Below are 24,854 nucleotides of genomic sequence, written 5' to 3'. Positions count from 1 at the left end.
TTATTTTTCATATGCCTGCTCGGGCCCGCACTCACAGACCGGCTGATCTTCCTTGGTTCTGAGGCCTTCATGCATGGCTCCTTTTTTGCTTCGGGCGGGGGTGGGCTTTCAATGGGTGAGTGTTGGTTGAGAGTGGGGTTCTTATTTGCATTATTGAGGTTTTGTTTACCTATCATTTTGATCAGATATAAGTGGTTGTTTCTCTCAGGTAACATTGGTTTTCAGCTTGTATGCAGGTCTAAACTTGTCCTCTTCTTTTCACCTTTTGTTCCTTTTATTCCCACGTCTCTCTCTTTGGAGTATCCCTCCTTCCATATAATGAGTTTCCAATCTAGCCCAACTTCTAGATGTGTCCCACTTTTCTCTCAAGATTGTCTCCCTGAATACCAAGGAAATTAACCATCCCATCAAAAAGAAAAAGATATTAGACTATTGCCGAAAATTAAAAGTGACATCCTCCTACTCCAGGAAACAAGAACTGGCCTAACTGAAGCCTGCAGCATGCAACACAATTGGATATCAGACAACACTTGTTCCCTTGCCTATAACAAGAAAAATGCAATATTCACTTTGATCTCAAAACATGCAGGTTACCAACTTATGTATGGTAACCTACGTATTTTTGTCTTGGACCGTGCTTGCATCACCATAACTCTACATCTCACTGAGTATTCTCCAAAAAAAAGATCCTGGAAAATGAATGCTGAAATTATTGAGGACCCAGTCTCCAGGAACCTAGTGGCTCAAGCACTGAACTATTATTTCAAAGAAAATATTGCCCCTGTTGTTGGCGCATGCATACTATGGGATGCAATGAAAGCTACCATTATAGGTGTGATGATGGGGTGATGACAAATAAAACCAGGCCGCTTAATTCTAAACTAAATAATTTGGAAAACGAAGTACACATTTTAGAACAAAATAGAATCAAGAACCTTCAATCTAGCAACATGTCGAAAATCAAACAACTTAAATATGAATGCAATAAAATACTTAGTGAAAGGGCTCACGCATGGCCAAATGAGCTTAAAGCTAGAAACCTAATAGAGCATAATAAAGCCAGGAGACTACGAGCTCTCACCCTCAAGAATACAAAAAAGTTAACATTTCTGTTCTTAAAGATCATTTAGAATGCCTGCAAACTGTTCCCATAAAAAATTGTAGGTACTTTTTCTAACCTTCACTCACTACTATATAACTCCCCAAACTCACAGGACAATGAAAATGTAAAGACCTGTAAATCCCTTCTAGAACCTCTCTATTTTCCCAGAAGAGGCTCAGACTCAAATAAATAAACCTATTATGTGGGAAGAAATATCTTTAAGTATTAAGTCAATGAAATCTAACAAGGCCCCTGGCACGACTAGTTTCCAGCCCCTTTTTATCACACCTATCATGAAGCATTAGTGCCACATATCCTTAGCCTCTTTTATAAATTTGACTCTATAGGAACACTCAGTGGTTCTTTTGTGGTAGTTCCTAAGGAAGGGAAGGACCCTCTAGATGAAAAAACCTTTAGACCTATCACATTATTAAACACAGACTATAAAATGAATGCAAAAATCTTAGCACTTAGACTTGAGGAAGTCCTTCCGATACTTATACATACATCTTAAACAGGCTTTGTAAAAGGCCGCCTTGTGGCTGATGACATTAGAAAGTTTTCCCATTTTCTAGAGAAAACAAAACTACTTTCCTCCCCGACCATGTCTAATGCTTTGGACATAGAAAAAACCTTCAACAAAGGTTCCCAGCCCTTTCTACAAGCCACTTTAGAGAATTTCAACTTAGGTACAATGTTTATCCACCTGGTCATGGATATCTACTGTAACCTAATAGATCTCATTAAACTGAGTAGTCATAGCTCTGAAACTTTTCAATTATAACAAGTTACAAAGCAAAGTTGCTCCTCATCCCCTTTCATCAGTCAAACCTCTAATACATTCTATTTGAATTGTTGAAAACATCAAAGGTATTCCTAACAAAAGTGGTTCTCATGAACTAGCTGCAAATGCAGATGACGTCCTCATTTTCTCCACTGAAGCAGAGTCGGCCATCCATGAAATTTTAAATGTTATCACAGACTATGATAAAGTTGCTGATTACACCTTAAATAAGGAGAAAAATTGAGTCTTTCCCCTAAAGAACACGATTTTTGATACTAAAAACACGATTTCTGCTACTGAAAACCATATAGAAACCTCAGTGCTTGTGAAAATTAAAAAGCCTACTGAGGAATGGTCTCCAAAGTTAATTACATGGTGGGGTAGGGCTGAAACAGTTAAGATGTTAATTGTCCCTCAAATCAACTGCTACCTCTACATCTTTCCAACTCTTTTTTCACATCACTCAGTGCTCAAATAAAAAAAATTGGGAAAGGAAAAAAGGCAAGAATTTCTCTGCATACATTAAAATCAAGTAAACAACAGGGCGGTATTACCCGCCCCAACTTCTTGTTTTTTCAAACCGCCTTTTTAATTAGACCAATCATCTGGTGGTTACATTCATCTGCCCCTTGTCGCCCTTCCTGGGTGGACATAGAGTTGGACCTAACTGCCCCACTCTCACCAATAAATATCATACTACACAAAACATATTAAGGTATCTCATTCTTACCAAATTCTAAAAGACTCCATTGCTACTGTCAAAAAATTAGATAAATGCCTCCCTCATAGAATTAAAGATTCAGAGCTTGCCACACTAAGGTTCAATCACCTGTGAAACTTGACCCCGGTCAATCCTTCTGGAAATGATGGGTCTCTCTCGGATAACTATATATAAAAGACATTATATCCGTGCGAGACCCAATAACTTTTGCCACATTAACAGATAAAATCGATCTTCAACCAATTGATTTTTACAACTTTCTATTGCTCACAGTTGCTCCGAGAGGTTTTTAAGAAACCACATAAAACAGATTGTCTCAATTTCCTCCATGTTCTACTGTCACAAAACTATAAATTATCTATAATATATAAACTACTTAAGAAAACCTCTCATATTCTCACGGAAGAGATCCAAAAAACATAGGATGTATCATGCATTAAGTACAACATGGACTCTATATTACCATCACAATGGTCTCAAATCTGGAAATGTATGTTTATGTATAGAGTAACCTCTCATTTCACAATGCAAACAATGGACAACATATAGATAATTCTGGACTCCGGAACGATTAAATAAACTTGGGCTCCTTTTTTCAGCTGCTTGTTGGCATGGCCATCAGGTCACCATCTAGAACACCTGCTAACCTTCTGGGTATCTATCCAGGATACATTCTCAAACATATTCAAAATACAAGTTACACTATCACATACCATAATATCCTTGGAAATCCAAGAAACGTCAGACTTGAGTGTGTTAAACTCACTATCATCATGGGATTGTTTCCTCATCGATATTGTGTTTGCAGTAGGTAACAAAACAATCATCTCTAACGTGAAGAATTACACTAACTTCTCATACCATACGTGGTGGGCGTGGGTATGTTTCATCTGAAGTGCTGATAACCTACGGCATAATCAATCCTTTCATTAAAAAAAACTTCCTGTCTCTTATGGTCCAAACTAGAGTTATATCCGCAAATAAATAACCCCCTATAAAGTATATGGGAAGACTTCTTCTCACAATTCTGCATACAATTTCAATATTTAATAGTCATATTAATATGCTCTCTTCTATCTTCATCGCCCCATCTCTCTATTCCATCTCACACAGGAACTGTGTTATGTAAATCACCAATTTATACTCACTTTTTTCATTCTTGATCTTCTACTCAATATGCTCATATATTCATAGACATACAATCAGAATGTTACTATGATCCAGATTTTTTTATTCAACTATATTATAACCTTGCAGTATGTAACACTCCATAATAGATGTTGTGCATTGTGAAAATAAAACGTAATAAAAATGTTTTGAAATAAAACAAATAATGAAGCCACTTCTTTGGAAGAGACAACCGCACATTTATTTGTTTAAATGCATTAAAATGTAGTTGATTTTATACAATATTGGCTCATCATCACAGGTACCATCACATTACACTTACATAGTGAGGCAGTGAGCGGCTGTCAGTACCCATTGTGCATTAATAAGCACCCCTCCACAGATGTGTCTGCCGAAACTTTGGAGAGAGACCTGCCAGGGTTGTGAGTGCGGCACACATTCAGATCCTCCTATTATCTTCTCATTTTCACAGGTGACAACTAGAAAATAAGATTTGCATTCTTGTCAGTTGTTATTCAGACTAGGCCACACTTATTTTTACTACTGATGGTCCAGCACAGCTGCTCTGTTAGCGTAAAATCTCTCACTTCTGCTGGATGAACCCCTCCACCTCAGCAGGCAGTGGGAAAGATGCTTGTGAAAAATAATATGTTAACGAATATATGCCCTTTATCTCTACAGACAATAAACAAAGTGCTTCATCACTATGCAACTTTTGTACCAGAATTCAAGTGTTCTTGAAACAGATGAACAGTGGTGTCCGCAACGGGAATCTAGTACTCAGGTGTGCTTTCATCTTGAGTATACAATCTTCATTCACTACCCCATTAGAAGTACCTAAAATGTAGCTTACATTACTGACTTATTTATTACATCCCAATCTTTATTGCAGAGGAGTGATATCGAGTTATACAGTCAAGTAAAATGTAAAAATAATGCCCCTTGTTTATGTTACTGAGGCTTAGACCCCCTCCCTCAAAATGCAATTTGCATTTCACAGCAAATGATCGACATGAAATATTTCTTATGACATAAGCAATGACTGCAATACGTATGGCAGTGACATCACAAATTGATAACACTTCCTCAACCAATACCACTATGTCGTCCTTCCGACCTTCACGTAATTGATCCCAGCTTACTGCTGAGTCACATATTTTCATTTATTATAGAAATTTCTGAAACCTATAAAAAAAATCCCACCACAAAATCTTTGTTTTACTGTATGTTGGTCAATAAAGCACTTAAGACCAAGCACTTAAGACCACAGGCCATTTAATGCACTCCTTCTTTTTTGCTGAAAAATAAGTCATTATCTTAAAAAAGGCCTTAAAGCAGGGGCGTAATAAAAGGTCGTGCAGCCTCCGCGGTGTAGGGTGGCCCTGTTCATGCTGCAAGGGGGGACCTCTCAGCACCTGCGACGTTAGTATTACTTTATTTTTCACGCCCGGCAGCTGCATTTATTTCAAAAGACGCACGTGCACCTGCTCACAAACTTCTACAGTGGGGCCCTCGTCTACGCACAATTTCCTCTCTTATTTACTGTTTTTTTAGGGTGCTTAGGTGGGAGCAGGGCACAGGGGTCCACATGCCTCATTCCTGCTCTTTCCTAGGAAGTTTAATTAGGCTTCTCCAAGACAGTGCATGAGCTGTCTCTCCGAGACCTATTGTTACTTTTTTCTTTTTGGCTCAAGCATTCCACAAGAGTGTATGTTTTTAGAGTCGAGGCTGCGATAGCATGCGCTAGTGAATGCGTATCGCTTGCGAGACACTGTAGTAGTTAGAAAAGGGCTCGGAGCACCGTCCATGTCAATCTGCCTTTTAAAATCTGCTTGCTTTCATTAGTGGAAGGCATGCATACGTAATGCCTTTTTTCGGTGGTTAGCCCTCCTCGAGCGCAGCGACAAAGTACTGAAAACATACGAGGCTCGCTGTTTTCCATCCTGTTTGTGGATTACTTTTTCTCTTTTTTCGCAGCGCGATCTCGCTTGGCAGAAGTCGAGTGCTTTGCATGACATCGACCATGTTACATAGTTAATTGCACTTTTGCCAGTTACGTAGATAATTGCACTTTTGCCATAGGTTTCACTACGAGTGAACTGTTATTTCCGTTTGTGTGTCTTTTTTGCACTGATGGTGGCCGTCAGCTCGCTTATGTGAAACTTTTGCTTTTCAGTTTATATGGCAAGAAAAGTCCAGTTAGTTATGTGAAACTGTTTTATTTTCATTTTCAATTTATGTGGCAAGAAAAGTCTGGTTAGGAGTTTAAAATGCTAATTGCTCGAGCTCAAGCAAACGCAAGACCATTTCCATTTTCATTTTTTAGCAGCACGATCAAGCTAATTTTTTTTCCATTTAATGAGGCAAGAAAAGTTGGGAGTTTACAACTGCTAATAGCTCTAACTCGGAGAAATGAGAGACCCGTTGCATTGCAAATGCTTGTTTTTCCCAGCGGTGTCCCTATTGTGCTTCTCTCCCTCCGCCCATGGTTCCTTGTTGCTCTCTCTTTGCCCTAGCCCGCTTCTGTTTTGTGCTCGACCCACTTGAGACTCCCTTTTCTTTCTCACCTGGGCCTGTGACTGCCTTTCTTCCTGACTGCTCTTCTCACCTGCTCACTTTCTCCTTGCGGAGTCCTCTTTTCCTGCCTCGCTCTTCTGTGTACCTTGCTGCTTGGCCTCCACTCACTTTAGTTCCCATAGTTATTGCATTCCACTCCTGAGCCCAGTCATTGCTTCTTTGCTCCCCAAATTGGCTTCTCGTTTTCTCCCCCTCCTGCTTACATTCTTTGGAATATCGATCTCTCCTGACCCAGCCCTCTTTTAATGTCTCACCTCTCTGTGTGCCTGCTACCTACCTAACACTTCCTTTCTTCCGCATCTGTTTTCTGCATCCCTCTCTTACTCTTTTTTAATTTAATGTTTACTTTCTGCACCCAAACATAATGTTTTAACCTTGGTACTACTGTTGCTTGAAGATTCTCATTTCGCGAGTACTTAGTGGGGTGTTGCATTGTTTGTACTCATAGTTGCGGGCCCCAGATGAAGCTAGACGCAATCTAGTCTTTCCCTGGGGGATTTGCAGGGTTAAACAAGGGAAGGACAGTTTTGAGGGGAAGTGGGTTGGGGGAGGAAAGGGGTTGAGGGACTGGGCATTTAAGGGGTCGGAAAGGGAAGTGATGCCCTTTCTGACTCCTCGACGGACATTGGGTGGCTGCAGAGCTCTGTTGAGCCACCCACCCACCCTGCAGCTTGCTGGAGGTGGGGAGGGGGCTGGAGGTTTGTCATGATAGAACAGGTTGCATGGTGATGGGTGGTGTTTGGAGGGGTAGAGAGTCAGATGCAGTCAGGTCCACCCCTCGGGGGAGGAAGGATGAAAGACAGGTGATTGAAGATTTGGGTAGGATGCCTGGAGTACGAGAAAGAGATGGCGTTTGGAGCTCGTTCAGTGAAGTAAGTGACAAAAACATACGGAATGGGGTGAATTGAGTGGAACAAGGGGAAAGAAATCGTAAAGCCTTATGGTAAAGGATTTGGGGGGAGTTCAAAAAGGGTAAAGTTTGAAGATGTTAAGGATAACATTGTTGTCGCCGCATGTTATAGCAATTACGCAATCCTGTCCTAATAAATGGCCTTTTGCACAAAGACTTGAGTCTGGATTGTGAATGCCTCGCAATGAATACTTTCCAGTACACTTACTGTCAGCAGTGCGTATAGCATTAATGATAACAACTGAATACTGTAAAGTCAGAAATAAATGTTACAAAAAGAGGCGTTGTAGATAATAATTTTTTCAGTAGACCTTTAAGTGTTCTATTGCTGCTCACTGCGCCATTTGAATTGCACAGGCATCACTGAGTAATTCTTTCCTCACTGGAGAAAGGAGCTGCTGGGGCACATCAGGAATGACCTAACCATGGTTGCCAGGTTACACTGCTGCACCAGCCTGATATGTTCAGAAATATGTCCAGGTAAAGATGGAGGGGAGCCTAATCCACTGTGGTGCCGGAACAATCCAGAAAGACGATCTACATGGCAGTTAGCAAATATTGCAGGGAAATCATGTGGGAAACCATCAGGCACAGCCTGATCAACCTGAGGCGTCCTGAATATTTCAGCAGCAACTGGGTGAACCTCTAAGAAGCAGGAACAGAGGTATTCTGGGCCACCCTATGAGCTGCTATGGTGTTGGTAGGGTGAAGCTAGCAAACAAACAACCGAAAGTGGGAGGTGCCTGAGGACATAAGCCCACAAGCAGCGTTGCGGTAAAGGAGATAAATGAGAGGAATTTAAGGAGGATTGGCATGTTAGGCTACTTACCTTGGGATGCCTCACTGCAGGGTAAGACGGTCAGAGATAAAGGAGGACACAGAACATGGCTCTTGCAGCCCATGTCAGCCAGACAGCAGACCACACTTAGTAGGCGAAGGTAGCAAGTTAAGCCTAAAAGATATTGTGAAATTATGTCCCCCCTGCACACTCACACACACAAAGAAAGAAAACTCCAGCCCATTTTACACCCCTAACTGTTTATTTGATTTATGGCATGATGTATGATCTGGGTTTGTCGGATGGATTGAACCCTGATCTTTGTGCCTGGGGGTGAATGTTTGCATTGTTCAGCATTCCGTTTATCATCTGTTCTATTTGCTTCAGTTATTCTTTTATGACATGTAAATAGTCTGAATGATTTATCATCCCAAATAAAGTTGTGGTGGGGTACATGTTTAGAAACCACATTGTTAATGAAGCTGTGGACAAATACTTCCAAACAAATACAAGGGTGTAGTGCTTCAGTCAAAATGGGAGCATCTGCGAGCAAGGTTTAGTTCTCCCGTTCACCAATGGAGTCTGTGGAAGGTAGCTTTTTTCAGAGCTGTCATCTCTAGCTTTAAATACAATCCAAAGACACACATTGAATGCTCAGCAATGTTGTTTCAATATTTCTATTTTTGACATGTTTGTGTCTGCTTTGGGAGGGTGTATACGATCAGTTTCTACAATACTCAGCCCTACGAGCTTGCTGAAGCCGCACAGCATAAGTATGTGGCTGTAATGCTTGTAGGTTGTGGTGTACATATCCATGTGGGGGAACATAGGGGGTTATTCCAACTTTGGAGGAAGTGGTAATCCGTCCCAAAAGTGACGGTAAAGTGACGGATATACCACCAGCCGTATTACGAGTCCATTATATCCTATGGAACTCGTAATACGGCTGGTGGTAAATCCGTCACATTTGGGACGGATTACCACCTCCTCCAAAGTTGGAATAACCCCCATAGTGTGATTCACAGTATCTAGGAGGCACTAGTGGTTATCCAATTTCTGTGTTTTTACTCATACCTGCAATGCGTGCAACAGATTTGGGACGTGTGGATTGATGGACAGTGTATTAGGTGGGTGCATGTTGAAATTGTGTTATGTAGCAATAAATGCCTTAAAACAGCCTTGGATAGATAATGCAGACTCCAGTGCTGACTGCTGAAAGATAAGTCTTGGAGACCAGGAGGGTATCACCTGTACATGAGGGACTGACAAAGGAGTTACCAGAACATTAAAATATCCCCCCACTTTGAAGGCAAGCTCTGATGGCACCTAGCAAGCAAAGCAAGTGGGTCCAACCCTCCCTAGAAGAGCTCCTTTGTCTCTTCAGTCCAAACATCTATCCATCCTTTTTTAATTCTTTCATCTACCCACTGATATCCACTATTTCACCTTTACATCGTCACCCATTTATTCTTTCATCCATCGGTCACTTTTTCTGCATCCCATCCATCTATCCACTCTTCCATCCTTCCTACTATGCAACCATCTACTCTGCCATCCATCCACTCTGTCATCCATCTCCCATGCCATTCATCCATCCATCTGTTCTGCCACTGATCCATCCAATCAGCTATGCATCCATTCATCTGCTCGGTCGTCCATCTGTCCACTCTGCATCCATCCATGTACTCTCCTATCTATCCATTCTGCCATCTATTAATCCACTCTGCCATCTATGCATCCATTCACTCTATCATCCATCCAGCCATCAATTCATCCATCCATCCATCCTGCCATCCATCATGCATACATCCACTCTGCCATCCATTCACTCATATTTTCGCCCAATTGACCACCTATCACTTACTCTGCTATTCTCTTACCTTTCCAAACACCTATCCATTCCTTTCATCTGTCCATTTATTCACCTATCCATCCATTCAACTAGCCATCCATTCCTTTATTCCGCCATTCCTTCACCTGTACATCCTGTCACACCACTCACCTAGAGTTCTTGTCCGCAGAGACAATGCTGGACAATTACTCTAATTTACACTCATTCCTGGTGGGAGAACACCCTCAATCAACACTGTCCCAAAAGGGAAGGGGGGTTGGGAGAAAATAATACAGAGAGAAACTTGTGGCTTTTGGGACTCTACTGGGACTCATGGAGAGTTCCAGTACTCTGCTGTCTATAGTTCTCCTCTCTGTTCAGTTATTTCTATCTAAGAATGTGCAAACCTTGGCACTAGGGAAACAATAAAAATGTAAATTAACAGATCTTGTAAGGCTTTGCAGTGTTTACAAATTATGTTACAATGATGCCCACTTACACTACATATACTCTATTTCAGCATAGAATATAGGTGACTTGGTTTCACAATGCGTAGACTCAGGTATCTTGCTCCTACAATGGCTCCTGGGTTTTAGACACATTTGGGGTACACAGAGCAATGTCTCTAAATATAACAATGCTTTGTGCAGCAGTGCGCAACAAACATAATGCTGAATTGTCCCAAATGTGCTCCATCTGTGAATGTGCAAATCTCTGAGGATGTCTCAGTATGCACAAAGCCCAAAATAGTCGATGGATATGGGGGCGTTGTGTCCACAAATATCATAGGATACTTCTTTAGCCTTTGAATATATGCACTAACATTTGTCCTTGATTTTGTTACTTGATTCTTTTCAGGGCGTGGTGGGTTAATGGTGCTATTTGCAGTGAACCAGTAGCTTGAGAGAAACGGTCCAACAAGGGAAGTCGCTGTGTTGATTAAAGGTAAGCTGGGAACCAAGTGGGTGGTTTCCAGGAGAGTTAAAGGGAGAGCTTGTTGCTTTCTCAACAGGAATAAAGCAAAGCTTTGTGTTGTGGCTGGGTGCTGTTTTAGGTCTTGCCTATGCAGTGCATGCGCTGCCTCTTTGAGGCATGCTGTATTTTATCTTTGGGCTAATAGCATGCCCATCTCTTGTAATTCATTCCTTTGTGTGCCATTCAAAAATCCTTGCTTTTCTGTGGGCATTTGCTTACATTTGTCCCTCTTTTTACAGTGTTGCTCTCGCCCACGGTGATTGGCCCTATTACTTGTAGGCTTTCACTTACGGCCATTTGTCTTACATTCGCCACTATTTTTTTTTTGCCACTCAGCCTCGGTTAGCAGCAGAGCTAAGGGGCATATTTATAAGCCCCTAGCACCACCTTGCACCACATTAGCGTCATTTTTTTAATGTAATGTGGCCTGACAAGGGTAAGATCTTTGTGCTACATTATGGCTGCGCCAGGCATAATGTATGCTAAGGGGGTGTTCCCCCATTAGGGGGGGCAGAAAAAAATGGTGCAAGTAAGTTTAACAGATTTCCTTGCGTCATTTTTTATGGCACTTTTAATGCCTGCTCATAGCAGGCGTTAAAAGGAGGCTTCCATTATCTATGATGTGCCCCTATGTACTCCGCAGGTGTAGAGCCAATATTTTGGAGCTACTCCTTCAGAGTACATCAATAGCATCAATAAAAATGATGCTATTGCCCCCTAAAATTGCTTTGCCATGGTGCGCCGTATCTTAGGTATGGTGCACACATAGAGGCGGTAGGGGGACTCTAAGGGGCGCAAGGAAAGTGGTGCTGTACTAGGTTCAGCGCCACTTTCCTTAAATATGCTGTGCAACCCTGAATGTGAGCCTCTTGTGTTAGTACACATGTGGAGAGAAACGCCTGCGGATTGCAAAACATGTCCAACATGTGGCTGAAGCAGTCTCGTAGCCACTACTTTCTCTCGCATAGCCACACATTTCTGAAAGAATGTATCCGGCCTTAGGTTGGGGGGGTGAAGAAAGGAATCTTAATTGTTTTCCTGCTGACACCGACTTGTTGCTTGGCGGCAAATTGACTGACAGCTGACATTGGTTGGATTCCATTTGTCTCCTCGACATCATTTCATGAATGTTCATTCCACACCCCACAAAATGATATTCTGTTCAAGCTTGTCTGAAGACTGAACAATTCTTCTAAGTCCGTTCCACGCCAGGATATTTTCTTGCCTCAGGTGCCTTTTGGGAAAATGTTGTGTGGCTTCAGCTGTGCCTATTCGACGCAATCCAGTGTCGGCACAGAACAGAAGCAAAAAATGTAGGTGTGTGTGAATATGAAAGGACGGGTGGACCTGAAGGGAAAAGCTGTAGATCTATTGGAAAAAATGTGCACCCTGTCAAATGGCATCCATTATGGTGTCAACAAAATACATTAATATTGTATGACTATTCAGCAGTAGCCTGCGTACTTCCGGAGACTCAGAATGTTTTTGCAACTTTTCTTCAGTTGAAAAATAATTGACAAAGCGCATGTGAATGACTAATGATTTTATTCTGGTTTTAATTTGTGTTTCCGTCTCTTCTCCCAGTACTTTGACGACTTTACTAAGCAAGGGATTCTGTCCTGACGTGTCTAAATATACTCTAACCTTGGACATTTATTCTTCACTTCCCCCCTCTATGCCACATGTGCACAGATGCCGGAGGACATAAGGAGGGCCGGGAGACAGAGATGCAGGAGTAGCACTCAAGATAGGGACAGACATGTCCATACATGTATTACAGTGTCGGACGGCGCTGCATTCTTACCATACCCCAGTGCATTTGTTGCGCAAGCACAGCCTCCCGCAGCAGCCAAAAGATTCCTATCGCCTCCAGGAAATCACTGCCACCACCGAACACACTTCCAATCCTCTAGAATATTCCTCGCTCCAGCAGACATTAGCCCTTGCCCCAGAACATTACTAAATTTACCACATCCCACACAGGCAATCCAGCATACTCGAGTTTAGTCCACATCTAAAGTGAGCGCCATGGAAAATCACTTATTTTAAGCAATCAAATGTTTAAATGCGCTCCACAAGCAAAACTCGCTCTCAGAAAAGAAGCTATTAAAAAAAGGTCTGGACAGAAACTGCCCCCTTCTGCTTATTACTGCAGTATTTTGGGGTTACCCCTGGTACAGTCTTAACTCGCTGATTCCCTTTTATTATTACATACAGTATCAGTTTGTTTTAAACTCATCAATGTTGCTTGGCTCCACCTAGCAGTCTGCATGTTTACAGGAATTAACTGCTGTCATATGTCTGCCTACTGTCATCTGTCTGCTGTCTGTCTTCTACCTGCCTGCCATCGTCGTCTGTCTGCTGTTGTCATCTGTATGCTGTTGTCTGTCTGCTTGTAGGAGGCTGGCCTGGTTTGTAGTGGGTACCAAGGGGTACTTACACTCTGTACCAGGACCAGTTATCCCTTATTAGTGGAGAAGAGGTGTTTCTAGCAGCTTAGGCAGATAGAAGGTAGCTATGGAGAGCAGCTTAGGCTGAACTAGGAGACATGCAAAGCTCCTACTATACCACTGGTGTCATATGCACAATATCATAAGAAAACACAATACACAGATATACTAAAAAAAGGTACTTTATTTTTATGACAATATTCCAAAAGTATCTCAGTGAGTACCCTCAGTATGAGGATAGCAAATATACACAAGATATATGTACACAATACCAAAAATATGCAGTAATAGCAAAAGGAAGTAATGCAAGCAATGTAAAGTCACAATAGATTGCAATGAGAGCACATAGGTATAGGGGCAACACAAACCATATTCTCCAAAAGTGGAATGAGAACCACGAATGGACCCCAAACCTATGTTTGCTTGTAGAAGGTCGCTGGGACTGTAAGAAAACAGTGAGGGTTAGAAAAATAGCCCATCCCAAGACCCTGAAAAGTAGGTGTAAAGTGCACCTATATTCCCCAGAGAGCACAGAAGTTGTGATAGGGGAATTCTGCAAGGAAGACCAACACCAGCAATGCAACAAAGGTGGATTTCCGGACGAGAGTACCTGTGGAACAAGGGGACGAAGTCCAAGAGTCGCGACAAAATCGAGATTGGGCAGATGCCCAGGAAATGCCAGCTGAGGATGCAAAGAAGCTGCCACCGGATGGTAGAAGCTGTGGATTCTGCAAGAACGAAGAGGACTAGGAACTTCTCCTTTGGAGGATGGATGTCCCACGTTGTGAAGAAGCTTGCAGAGGTGTTCCCACGCAGAAAGACCGCAAACAAGCCTTGCCAGCTGCAAGGATCGCGGTTAGGATTTTTGGATGCTGCTGTGGCCCAGGAGGGACCAGGATGTCGCAAATTGCGTGAGGAGACAGAGGGGGAACCCAGCAAGATAGCAGAAGCAGGCAGCACCCGCAGAAGTGCCAGAACAGGCACTACGAAGAAGAGTGAACCGGAGCTCACCCGAAGTCACAAAAGGAGATCCCATGACGCTGGAGGACAACTCAGGAGGTTGTGCACTGCAGGTTAGAGTGTCGGGACCCAGGCTTGGCTGTGCACAAAGGAAATCCTGGAAGAGTGCACAGGAGCCGGAGCAGCTGCAAATCACGCGGTACCCAACAATGCAGTCTAGCGTGGGGAGGCAAGGACTTACCTCCACCAAGCTTGGACTGAAGAGTCACTGGACTGTGGGAGTCACTTGGACAGAGTTGCTGAGTTCCAGGGACCACGCTCGTCGTGCTGAGAGGGGACCCAGAGGACCGGTGATGCAGTTCTTTTGGTGCCTGCGGTTGCAGGGGGAGGATTCCGTCATCCCACGGGAGATTTCTTCAGAGCTTCTAGTGCAGAGAGGAGGCAGGCTACCCCCACAGCATGCACCGCCAGGAAAACAGTCGAGAAGGCAGCAGGATCAGCGATACAAGGTTGCAGTAGTCGTCTTTGCTACTTTGTTGCGATTTTGCAGGCTTCCTGAGCAGTCAGCGGTCGATTCCGTGGCAGAAGGTGAAGAGAGAGATGCAGAGGAACTCTGATGAGCTCTTGCATTCGTTATCTAAAGAATTCCCCAAAGCAGAAACCCTAAATAGCCAGAAAAGGAGGTTTGGCTACTTAGGAAGGAGGATAGGCTAGCAAGACAGGTAAGAGCCTATCAGAAGGGGTCTCTGACGTCACCTGCTGGCACTGGCCACTCAGAGCAGTCCAGTGTGCCAGCAGCACCTCTGTTTCCAAGATGGCAGAGGTCTGGAGCACACTGGAGGAGCTCTGGGCACCTCCCCTGGGAGGTGCAGGTCAGGGGAGTGGTCACTCCCCTTTCCTTTGTCCAGTTTCGCACCAGAGCAGGGCTGGGGGATCCCTGAACCGGTGTAGACTGGCTTATGCATAGATGGGCACCATCTGTGCCCATCAAAGCATTTCCAGAGGCTGGGGGAGGCTACTCCTCCCCAGCCCTGACATTTTTTTCCAAAGGGAGAGGGTGTAACACCCTCTCTCTGAGGAAGTCCTTTGTTCTGCCTTCCTGGGCCAAGCCTGGCTGGACCCCAGGAGGGCAGAAACCTGTCTGAGGGGTTGGCAGCAGCAGCAGCTGCAGTGAAACCCCGGGAAAGGTAGTTTGTCAGTACCCGGGTCTGTGCTAGAGACTCGGGGATCATGGAATTGTCTCCTCAATGCCAGAATGGCATTGGGGTGACAATTCCATGATCTTAGACATGTTACATGGCCATGTTCGGAGTTACCATTGTGACGCTATACATAGGTAGTGACCTATGTATAGTGCACACGTGTAATGGTGTCCCCGCACTCACAAAGTCCGGGGAATTTGCCCTGAACAATGTGGGGGCACCTTGGCTAGTGCCAGGGTGCCCACACACTAAGTAACTTAACACCCAACCTTTACCAGGTAAAGGTTAGACATATAGGTGACTTATAAGTTACTTAAGTGCAGTGGTAAATGGCTGTGAAACAATGTGGACGTTATTTCACTCAGGCTGCAGGGGCAGGCCTGTGTAAGAATTGTCAGAGCTCCCTATGGGTGGCAAAAGAAATGCTGCAGCCCATAGGGATCTCCTGGAACCCCAATACCCTGGGTACCTCAGTACCATATACTAGGGAATTATAAGGGTGTTCCAGTATGCCAATGTGAATTGGTGAAATTGGTCACTAGCCTGTTAGTGACAATTTGGAAAGCAAAGAGAGAGCATAACCACTGAGGTTCTGGTTAGCAGAGCCTCAGTGAGACAGTTAGTCATCACACAGGGAACACATACAGGGCACACGTATGAGCACTGGGGCCCTGGCTGGCAGGGTCCCAGTGACACATACAACTAAAACAACATATATACAGTGAAATATGGGGGTAACATGCCAGGTAAGATGGTACTTTCCTACACTGCTGTCATCTCATGTCTGCTTTCTCTGCCTGTCTGCTGTTGTCTGTCAGTCTGCTGTCGTCTGTCTGCTGTCATCTGTCTGCACTGGCGTCAGTCTGCTATTGTCTGTCTGCTGTCATCGTTCTGCACTGGCGTCTGTCTACTGTCTGTCTGCTGTCTGTTGTCTGTTGGCTGTCATCTGTTTGTCTGTCTGCTGTCATCTGTCTGCTGTCATCTGTCTGTCCGTTGTCATCAGTCTGTCTACAGGCATCGTCTGTCTGCTGTTGTCTGTCAGTCTATCTGTCTTCAGTTGTCTTCTGCTATCAGTCTGTCTGCTGTCAGTCTGTCTGTCTGCTGTCATCTGTCTGCTGTCTGTCTGCTTTTGCTTATTTGCTGCCATCTATCTGTTTTCTGCTGTCTCTCTGTATGTTGTCATCTGTCTGCTGTCTGTCTGCTGTCGCCTGTCAGCTTTTTTCTGTCTGTCGCTGTCCATCTGTCTGCTGTCATTTGTTTGTCTGTCATCTGTCTGTCATCTGTGTATGTCTCCTGTCATCTGTCTGCTGTCATCCATCTGTTTTCTGACTGTCTGCTGTCTGTCTGTGTGCTGTCATCTATCTGTCTGTCTGCTGCTGTCTGTCCAGTGCCAAGTGCCTACTGTCTGTCCGCTGTCATCTGCCTGTTGTTGGTCTGTCTGCTGTCAGTTGCTCTGTCTATCTGCTGTCTGTCTACTATTGCCTGTCTGTCTGCTCTCTGTCTGCTGTCATCTGTCTGCTGTTGTTGTCTGTCTGCTGTCTGTCTGATGCCATCTGTCTGTCTTCTGTTTGTCTGCTGTTTTCTGTCTACTGTATGTCTGCAGTCATCACATGGCTGCTGTCTGTCTGCTGTCATTACATGGCTACTGTCTTTCTGCTATCATCACCTGTCTTCTGTCATTCCCTGTCTGCTGCTGTCCCTTGTCTGGTGTTGTCTGTCAGTCTGTCGGTCTGCTGCCCTCTGTCTGCTGTTGTCTGTCTGCTGTCGATCTGTCTGCTGTCAGTCTGTCTTTCTGTCTGCTTTTTGCTGTCTATCTATTGTTGTCTGTCTGTCTGCTGTCATCATTGTCTATCTGTTTTTCATTGTCTATCTGTTTGCTTTGTCTAGCTGCCCTCTGTCGCTGCCTGCTGTCATCTTTCTGCTGTCATCTGTCTACTGTCTGTCTGCCTGCTATATTTTTGCTGATGAGTGTCAGCTGTCATCATCTCTCTGCGGTTGTTGCTTGTCTTCTGTTGTTACCTGACTGCTGTTGTCTGTCAGCCTGTCTGTCTGTTGTCATCTGTCTGCTGTTGGTCTGCCTATCTGCTGTCTGTCTACTGTTGTCTTTCTATCTGTCTGCCTGTCTGCTTTCGCCTGTCTGCTGCTTTCTATCTATCTGTCATCATCTGTCTGCTGTCCGTCTGCCTGCTGTCATCTGTATGCTATCTCTGATGTCTGTGTGTCTGCTGTTGTCTGCCTATTGTCTGTCATCTGTATATGTCTGTCACCTGTATGTTGTCTGTCTGCTGTTGTCTGTCTGTTGTTGCCTGTTTGTCCTCTGTCTGTGTGCTGTTATCTATCTCTCTGTCTGCTGCCATCTGTCTGTCTGTTGTTGTCTGTCTGCTGTCATCTGTCTGATGTCTGTTGTCTGTCTGCTGTCATCTCTCTGCTGCCATTGAATGTCTACTGTTGTTGCCTGTCTTTTGTTGACGTCTGACTGTTGTCATCGCCTCACTGCTGATGTCATCTTTCTGTCTGCTGTCGCCTGTATGCTGTTGTCTGTCTGCTGTTATCTGTCTGCTGCTGTCTGTCCACTGTTGTGTCTGCCGTCGTCTTTCTGCTGTCTGTCTGTCTGTCTGCTGTCATCTGACTGTTGTTTGTCTGTCATTGATGTATGTCTCCTGTCTGTCATCTTCCTGCTGTCTGTCATCTGTCTGTCTGCTGTCATCTGTCTGTCCTCGGTCTGTCTTCTGCCACCTGTCTGCTGCCATCTGTCATCTGTCTGCTGTCATCTGTCTGTCTGCTGTCATCTGCTGCCATCTCTCTGCTGTCATCTGTCTGCTGTTGTCTATCTCTCTGCTGCCATCTATCTGCTGCCATCTGTCTGTCTGCTGTTGTCTGTCTGCTGTCATTTGTCTACTGTCTTTTGTCTGTCTGCTGTCATCTGTCTGCTGCCATTGCATGTCTGCTGTTGTCTTCTGTTGATGTCTGACTGATGTCATCGCCTAACTGCTATTGTCATCTGTCTGTCTGCCGTCGCCTATATGCTGTTGTCTGTCTGCTTTCTGCTGTTATCTCTCTGCTGCTGTCTCTCTGTTGTCATGTCTGCCGCTGCCTTTCTGCTGTCTTTCTGTCTGTCTGCTGTCATCTGACTGTTGTCTGTCTGTGATCAATGTATGTTTCCTGTCTGTAATCTGTCTGCTGTCTGTCATCTGTCTGTCTTCTGTCATCTCTCTGTCCTGTTTGTCTTCTGCCACCTGTCTGCTGCCATCTGCCTGCTGCTGTCTGTCTGCTATCATCTGCGTGTCTGCTGTCATCTGCTGCCATCTCTCTGCTGTCATCTGTCTGCTGTTGTCTATCTGTCTGCTGTCGTCTCTCTGCTGCTGTCTGTCTGCAATTGTCTGTATGTCTGTCATCTATGTATGCTCCCTCTAACATTTTTTCTTTCCCTTAATTGTGCTTCTTGGTCTCTTTGTGCTATTTTCCTTATTTCCATAGTGCCTCATGCCTCATTCTGTTTACCAGCGTCCATCACGGTGTAGGTGTTTTCTACCTCAATATTATATTTGTTAGTTTAATTTGAAGTTTCAGTAATAATTTAGAAGTTTGCCATTTGATGCTTAAAGCAAGAAACACCGCCAGCACACCTAAACAAAAATAACTGGTGTCTTCGGGATAATATGCTCCATGTCTAAAACACTTATAAGGACCAAAAGGCGAGAATTATTGGCTATGCCAATGCTTGGTGAACTCCCTTGCTTAGAGTGAAGTGTGAAGAAGTGAGTCCATTAGCACATATAGCCGCTTCAGGAGAAGTATATAAACAGGATGTTAAAGTAATAATTTTAGGAAGAAATCCAAACCAATTAAGCTGTTAAAGCTTCCAACATACTGGAGGATTTGGAAATAATAGGAAATAATATTGAAGAACAATCCGGTGTAATCCTATAAAAAATCTACCTTTAACAAAACCTCATTGTTCCTTTCCCAAAGGTTCATGTTTTAGAAAATATTTTATAGTCTATGTTAACAAGTGAACTAGGTCTATCATTTTTCCAATATTGAGCATTCTTACCTTCTATTGGGATGAGGTGAATAAGTGCATCTAAGAAGGAGCCAGCAGAGCTGGAAGAATTTATAAAGGAGTGAGTAGAATTAAAATGTTTAGGAAGAAACAGTTTAGAAAAGTGTAAGTAAAATTCACTGTAAAGCCATCTGGCCCAGGGGCTTTATCTTTTTCGAGGGAGAGTAATGCAGAATGAAGATCTGAAAATGTTTTATCTTTCTCAAGAGAAGCAAACTCTACTTTCAATTGTAGGTTTTGTCTGCACTGTGCTTGTGCTGTGCTTGTGAAATCTCATGTATTTAAAAAAAAAAACTTAAAAGGAGCTTAGAGCCCACCCATTACTTACCTTGAATTATACCGAAAGCTTTGTTTTTCCAGAGTGGTGCCTTGTTTTAATATGACCGTGGAGAAGATCTCACTCACTAGCACTGAGTCAGGACTGTTTTTCTAGTCCTGCCAGTCTGGCCCACCTCAGCAGCCCCAGGAAGCAGCCCCAGGAAGACATTGACATGATGGCTCTCATTGTACCAATGAGAATGTGGGATTTGGCAGCAGCAGCAGCACCACCAGGTTGTGGGGAACTTAGTCCAATTCCAAGCTTTGTGACAACTGTCAGGCTAACCCTTTTGGCTAACTAGCAGTACCTCAACAGCACCTGGAAGTGGTGGTGATTTGTGGCAGCCATGCACACGACATTCTGACTTCTCAGGAGAATGTGGTGGAACAAATCTCTTCCTTTTTTCCCAATTACATTCATCTCACCCATGCAAAGACAAACAGAAGCAATGATTGGTGCAATATGCTTTATTGACTCAAGTGCGTTCTAGATAAAAAAATATGTACTGCAATGATTAGGATGATAAAACATAATGATAATAATGCAGAATAGGAAAATGGCTTCCTGTTGCAGTTACCCCCCACTTTTTGCCTGATATTGATGCTGACTTGATTTGTTCGTGTGCTGGTACCCTGCTAACCAGGCCCCAGCACCAGTGTTCTTTCACTTAAAATGTGCCATTGTTTCAACAATTGGCACACCCTGGCACACAGATAAGACCCTTTTAAAAGGTACCAGTGGTACCAAGGGTCTTGTGACCAGGGAAGGTCTCTAAGGGCTGCAGTATGTGTTGTGCCACCCTTAGGGACCCCTCACCTAACACATGCACACTGCCGTTGCAGATTGTGTGTGTTGGTGAGGGTAGGTAAGTCACCCCTCTAGCAGGCTTTACAGCCCTAAGGCAGGGTACACTATACCACAGTTCAGGGCATAGCTGCATGAGCAATATGCCCCTACAGGGGCTAAGTCTATTCTTAGACATTGTAAGTACAGTGTGGCCATATTAAGTATATGGTCTAGGAGTTTGTCAAAAACGAACTCCGCTGTTCCAATAATGGCTACACTGAATACTGGGAAGTTTGACATCAAACTTCTCAGAATAATAAATCCACAGTGATGCCAGTGTAGAATTTATTACAAAATGCACACAGAGGGCACCTTAGAAGATGCCCCCTGTATTTTACCCAATCATTCAATGCAGGACTGACTGGTCTGTGCTAGCCTGCCACTGAGACGAGTTTCTGCCCCCCTGGGGTGAGAGCCTTTGTGCTCTCTGAGGACCTTCTCACCTCCCCCTGCAGGAACTGTAACATGCCTTTTGGTACAGCACCCCAGGGCACCCCCGATAGTGGAGATGCCCGCACCTCCGGACACTGCCCCCACTTTTGGCGGCAAGGCTGGAGGATATAATTAGAAAAACAAGGAGGAGTCACCCACCAGTCAGGACTACCCCTAAGGTGCCCTGAGCTGAGGTGACCCCTGCCTTTGGAAATCCTCCATCTTGAGATTGGAGGATTCCCCCAATAGTATTAGGAATGTGCCCCCCTTCCCTCAGGGAGGAGGCACAAAGAGGGTGTAGCCACCCTCCAGGAAGTAGCCATTGGCTACTGCCCTCCTGACTTAAACAAACCCCTAAATCTAGTATTTAGGGGCACCCCAGATCCCAGGAAATCAGATTCCTGCAAGCTAGAACAAGAAGAAGGACTGCTGACCTGAAAGCCCTACAGAGACGACGGAGATGACAACTGCTTTGGCCGCAGCCCTACCGGCCTGTCTCCAGACTCAAAGAACCTGCACAGCGACGCATCCGACAGGGACCAGTGACCTCTGAAGCCTCAGAGGAATACCCTGAACACGAAGGACCAAGGAACTCCAGTGAACAGCGGCACTGTTAAAAAACAGCAACAACTTTGCAACTTTCTTGCAATTTTTAAAGACTTCACTCTTCCTGCCGGGAGCGAGAGACTTCACCCTCTGCACCCGACGCCCCCGCCTCGAGCTCCAGAGAACCAATACCACAGGGAGGACTCCCAGGAGACTGCGACCTTGTGATTAACCTGAGACGACCCCCCCTGGACTCCCACAGCAACGCATACAGAGAGAATCCAGAGGCTGCCTGTAACAAGGAACCCAACGCCTGGACCAAGCACTGCACCCGCAGCCCCCAGGACCAGGAGGAACTGAACTTCAGTACAGGAGTGACCACCAGGTGACCCTCCGCCTAGCCCAGTCATTGGCTGGCCCGAGGAGAGCCCTGTGCCCTGCCTGCACCGCTAGAGTGACCCCCCGGGTCCCTCTATTGATTCTAATACAAAACCCGACACCTTCTTTGCACACTGCACCTGGCCACCCCTGTGCCGCTGAGGGTGTGTTTTGGGTGCCTACTTGTGTCCCCCCCAGTGCTCTACAAAACCCTCCTGGTCTGCCCTCCGAAGACGCAGGTACTTATCTGTAGGAGGGCTGGAACTGGAGCACCCCTGTTCTTCATGAGCGCCTATGTGTTTTGAGCTCTCCTTTGACCTCTGCACCTGACCTGCCCTCTGTTGCTACTGCGGTAACTTTGGGGTTGCCTTGAACCCCCAACGGTGGGCTGCCTATGGCCAGGAATGTGAACTTGTAAGTGTCTTACTTACCTGACATACTAACCATTACTTACCTCCCCCAGGAACTGTTGATTTCTGCACTGTGTCCACTTTTAAAATAGCTTATTGACATTTTAACTAATATGTTATTGCTCTAATTCAAAGTTCCTAACTTACCTATGTGGAGTACCTTGCATTTGATGTATTTACTTAAAATCTTGAACTTGTGGTTCTAAAGTAAATTAAGAACATATATTTTTGTATATAAAAACTATTGGCCTGGAGTTAAGTCTTTGAGTGTGTGTTCCTCATTTATTGCCTGTGTGTGTAGAACAAATGCTTAACACTACCCCCTGATAAGCCTACTGCTCGACCACACTACCACAAAATAGAGCATTAGAAGTATCTAATTTTGCCACTATCTTACCTCTGAGGGGAACCCTTGGACTCTGTGCACACTATCTCTCACTTTGAGATAGTATATACAGAGCCAACTTCCTACATGCAGTGACAAAGAAAGTGAAACATAAGAAAAGGCCCACCATAGTGTGAGAATGCTAGCTGTAGGAATTCCTACCTGCACCAGTAAAGTACTATATTAGAGCACAGCAGTGTTAACCCTAATCCACCCTTCAGCATCCCTAGGAAGACACCATCCCCCATACCTGGATCTGGTACTAGCGAAGAAGGCTGTTAGCATACTGAAAGTCCACTCTCACGTAGGCAGAAAAAGATGTCAAGTCTTAGCAGACAGCTGCAATGAAGGGACAGCATGCAGTAGCAATCTTCTGGTGGAAAATCTCCCTCTAACGCATAGGGGGCACAGAGATGCTTTATAATAAAACAGCTTATGTTCTAAGATAACTGCCCTAACGTAAAACATGCATGTTTCTGGGAAGTGGTAGAGATTGAGGTGTTCCACTTTGGGCCGGTAACATATTGGAGACAGCCTTGAGCAGAGCACAGAATGAGAATGTCAGAGTACAAAGAATTAAAACAGTTTCTGTGCTAAAAGCATACAAGTTAAAGTGAACGGCAAAAGAGAGCTTCTGCTCAGAAGATAAAAATGAATAAAATGAGTTGCAACTAGGCTAAAGGGCACAAGCTGCAGGCCTATGGCTAAAACAACATGCCCATAAAGCCACTAAGGTACCCTCAGGACAACATTGTCGTGGAACTCATCTTTGCCAGAGGGCAATCAACTTGTAGCAATGCGCTGAGCCTCCTAGAGAGTCTCTGCCCACCTACAACCTGCACAGAGCCAGCAATAGGTACCAGCAGCATTAGGCCGCAATTAAAGCACTGTAGGCCTGTCCCAGCAGGATGATCAAGTGAGCGACACCAGGCTGCTTGATCAGGAATATCGAAGTCCTTGTTCTGGGGCAATAACTGCTTTCTCACCTCCACCAGACTTCTCTCTAGTGCTTTACAGTTTCAAGGTCCTCTCCCACCCCTCCAGCTGAAAGCCCAGTCACAGAACACTATGCAAACAACTGAAGCAAATATGAAACGCCAGTAAGAAGTGCAACTTCAATTTACTGTTCCTGTTGTTGTTGGAGTGTAGTTTTTATACTCAAAATTAACATGAAATATTTGTGAATTAATGCATAATGATGCCGCATAGAAAATGTATTGCTGTATTTTTACTAAACGTGTGTTTGAAATGTGCCCACGGGGAATGGCCGCCATTGTATACGATGATAATGAAATTGACTAATAATGAATTATTGATGTACTAATGTGTGATTTACATTAATGTTAAGAGTTATATGTTAAGCTTTTGCAGAAATTAATTACTAGGCATTAGTTAGCATGAGTCGGGGCCTAGCTGCAGGTCTCATATTAAATGTATTTTTCTAACGTGCAATGTGCTGACTTGCTGAAGGACATGTAGCCGTACTTTTCCAGAAGCTAGAAGATGTGTGTAACTGTAGTAAATTCTTTCTCATGAGACTCGACTTGCTGAAGGAGACATTCTTGCTGAATGCAACAGTGTTAACTTGCAAAAGGCACAAGGTCGCCTGAACTGATAAAGACAATGGAACTACTGACTGATCCCGCAAGAATAAAAGTTTGTGCCTGACATTCTACCCGTTGGAGACGTCAATTACAGGAACCAATAAACTACGTGAGAACTGTTCTAAAGTGACAATCCTAATGAGGTGATGAGCTGATTATTGGTTGGAGATAATGATGCACCAAAATTTGCCCAATTGGAAATTAGGAGACTGTACAACAAGATTGATATAATCCTGTGTCACAAGGAGAAATCAGCCATTCCGAGCCACCTTTTTGGCCTTTGCCAATACGTGCCATTCTTGCTGTTACCTAGCCACTTTATCATTCTGCCTAAAGACTTGCTGTTTAACTCTTCAAACCATCCTTACTCTCGTCGTGCCCGTTTCATACTTTTCCTCCTTATGAGGGAAGTGCCCCTTATTATCTGACTTGCTGAACTTTGCTGTGTTTCCT

At 44.2% G+C, this 24,854-nt stretch overlaps 1 protein-coding gene across 1 annotated transcript in view; it reads right to left on the bottom strand.

The window, feature by feature from the left end:
- Positions 1-24,854, bottom strand: part of LOC138246425 (trypsin-like) — a 261,406-nt gene that overhangs the window by 91,452 nt on the left and 145,100 nt on the right. Inside the window, exon 2 of the mRNA XM_069201034.1 lies at positions 4,058-4,214. Within this exon, the coding sequence (XP_069057135.1) occupies positions 4,058-4,214 (157 nt within the window). The remainder of the gene's footprint in view (positions 1-4,057; positions 4,215-24,854) is intronic.

This window comes from Pleurodeles waltl, chromosome 7 (assembly GCF_031143425.1).
Source record: "Pleurodeles waltl isolate 20211129_DDA chromosome 7, aPleWal1.hap1.20221129, whole genome shotgun sequence".
NCBI lineage: Eukaryota > Metazoa > Chordata > Amphibia > Caudata > Salamandridae > Pleurodeles > Pleurodeles waltl.
Note: the sequence above shows the minus strand (reverse complement) of the source record. Positions and strands in the feature narration are given on the sequence as shown.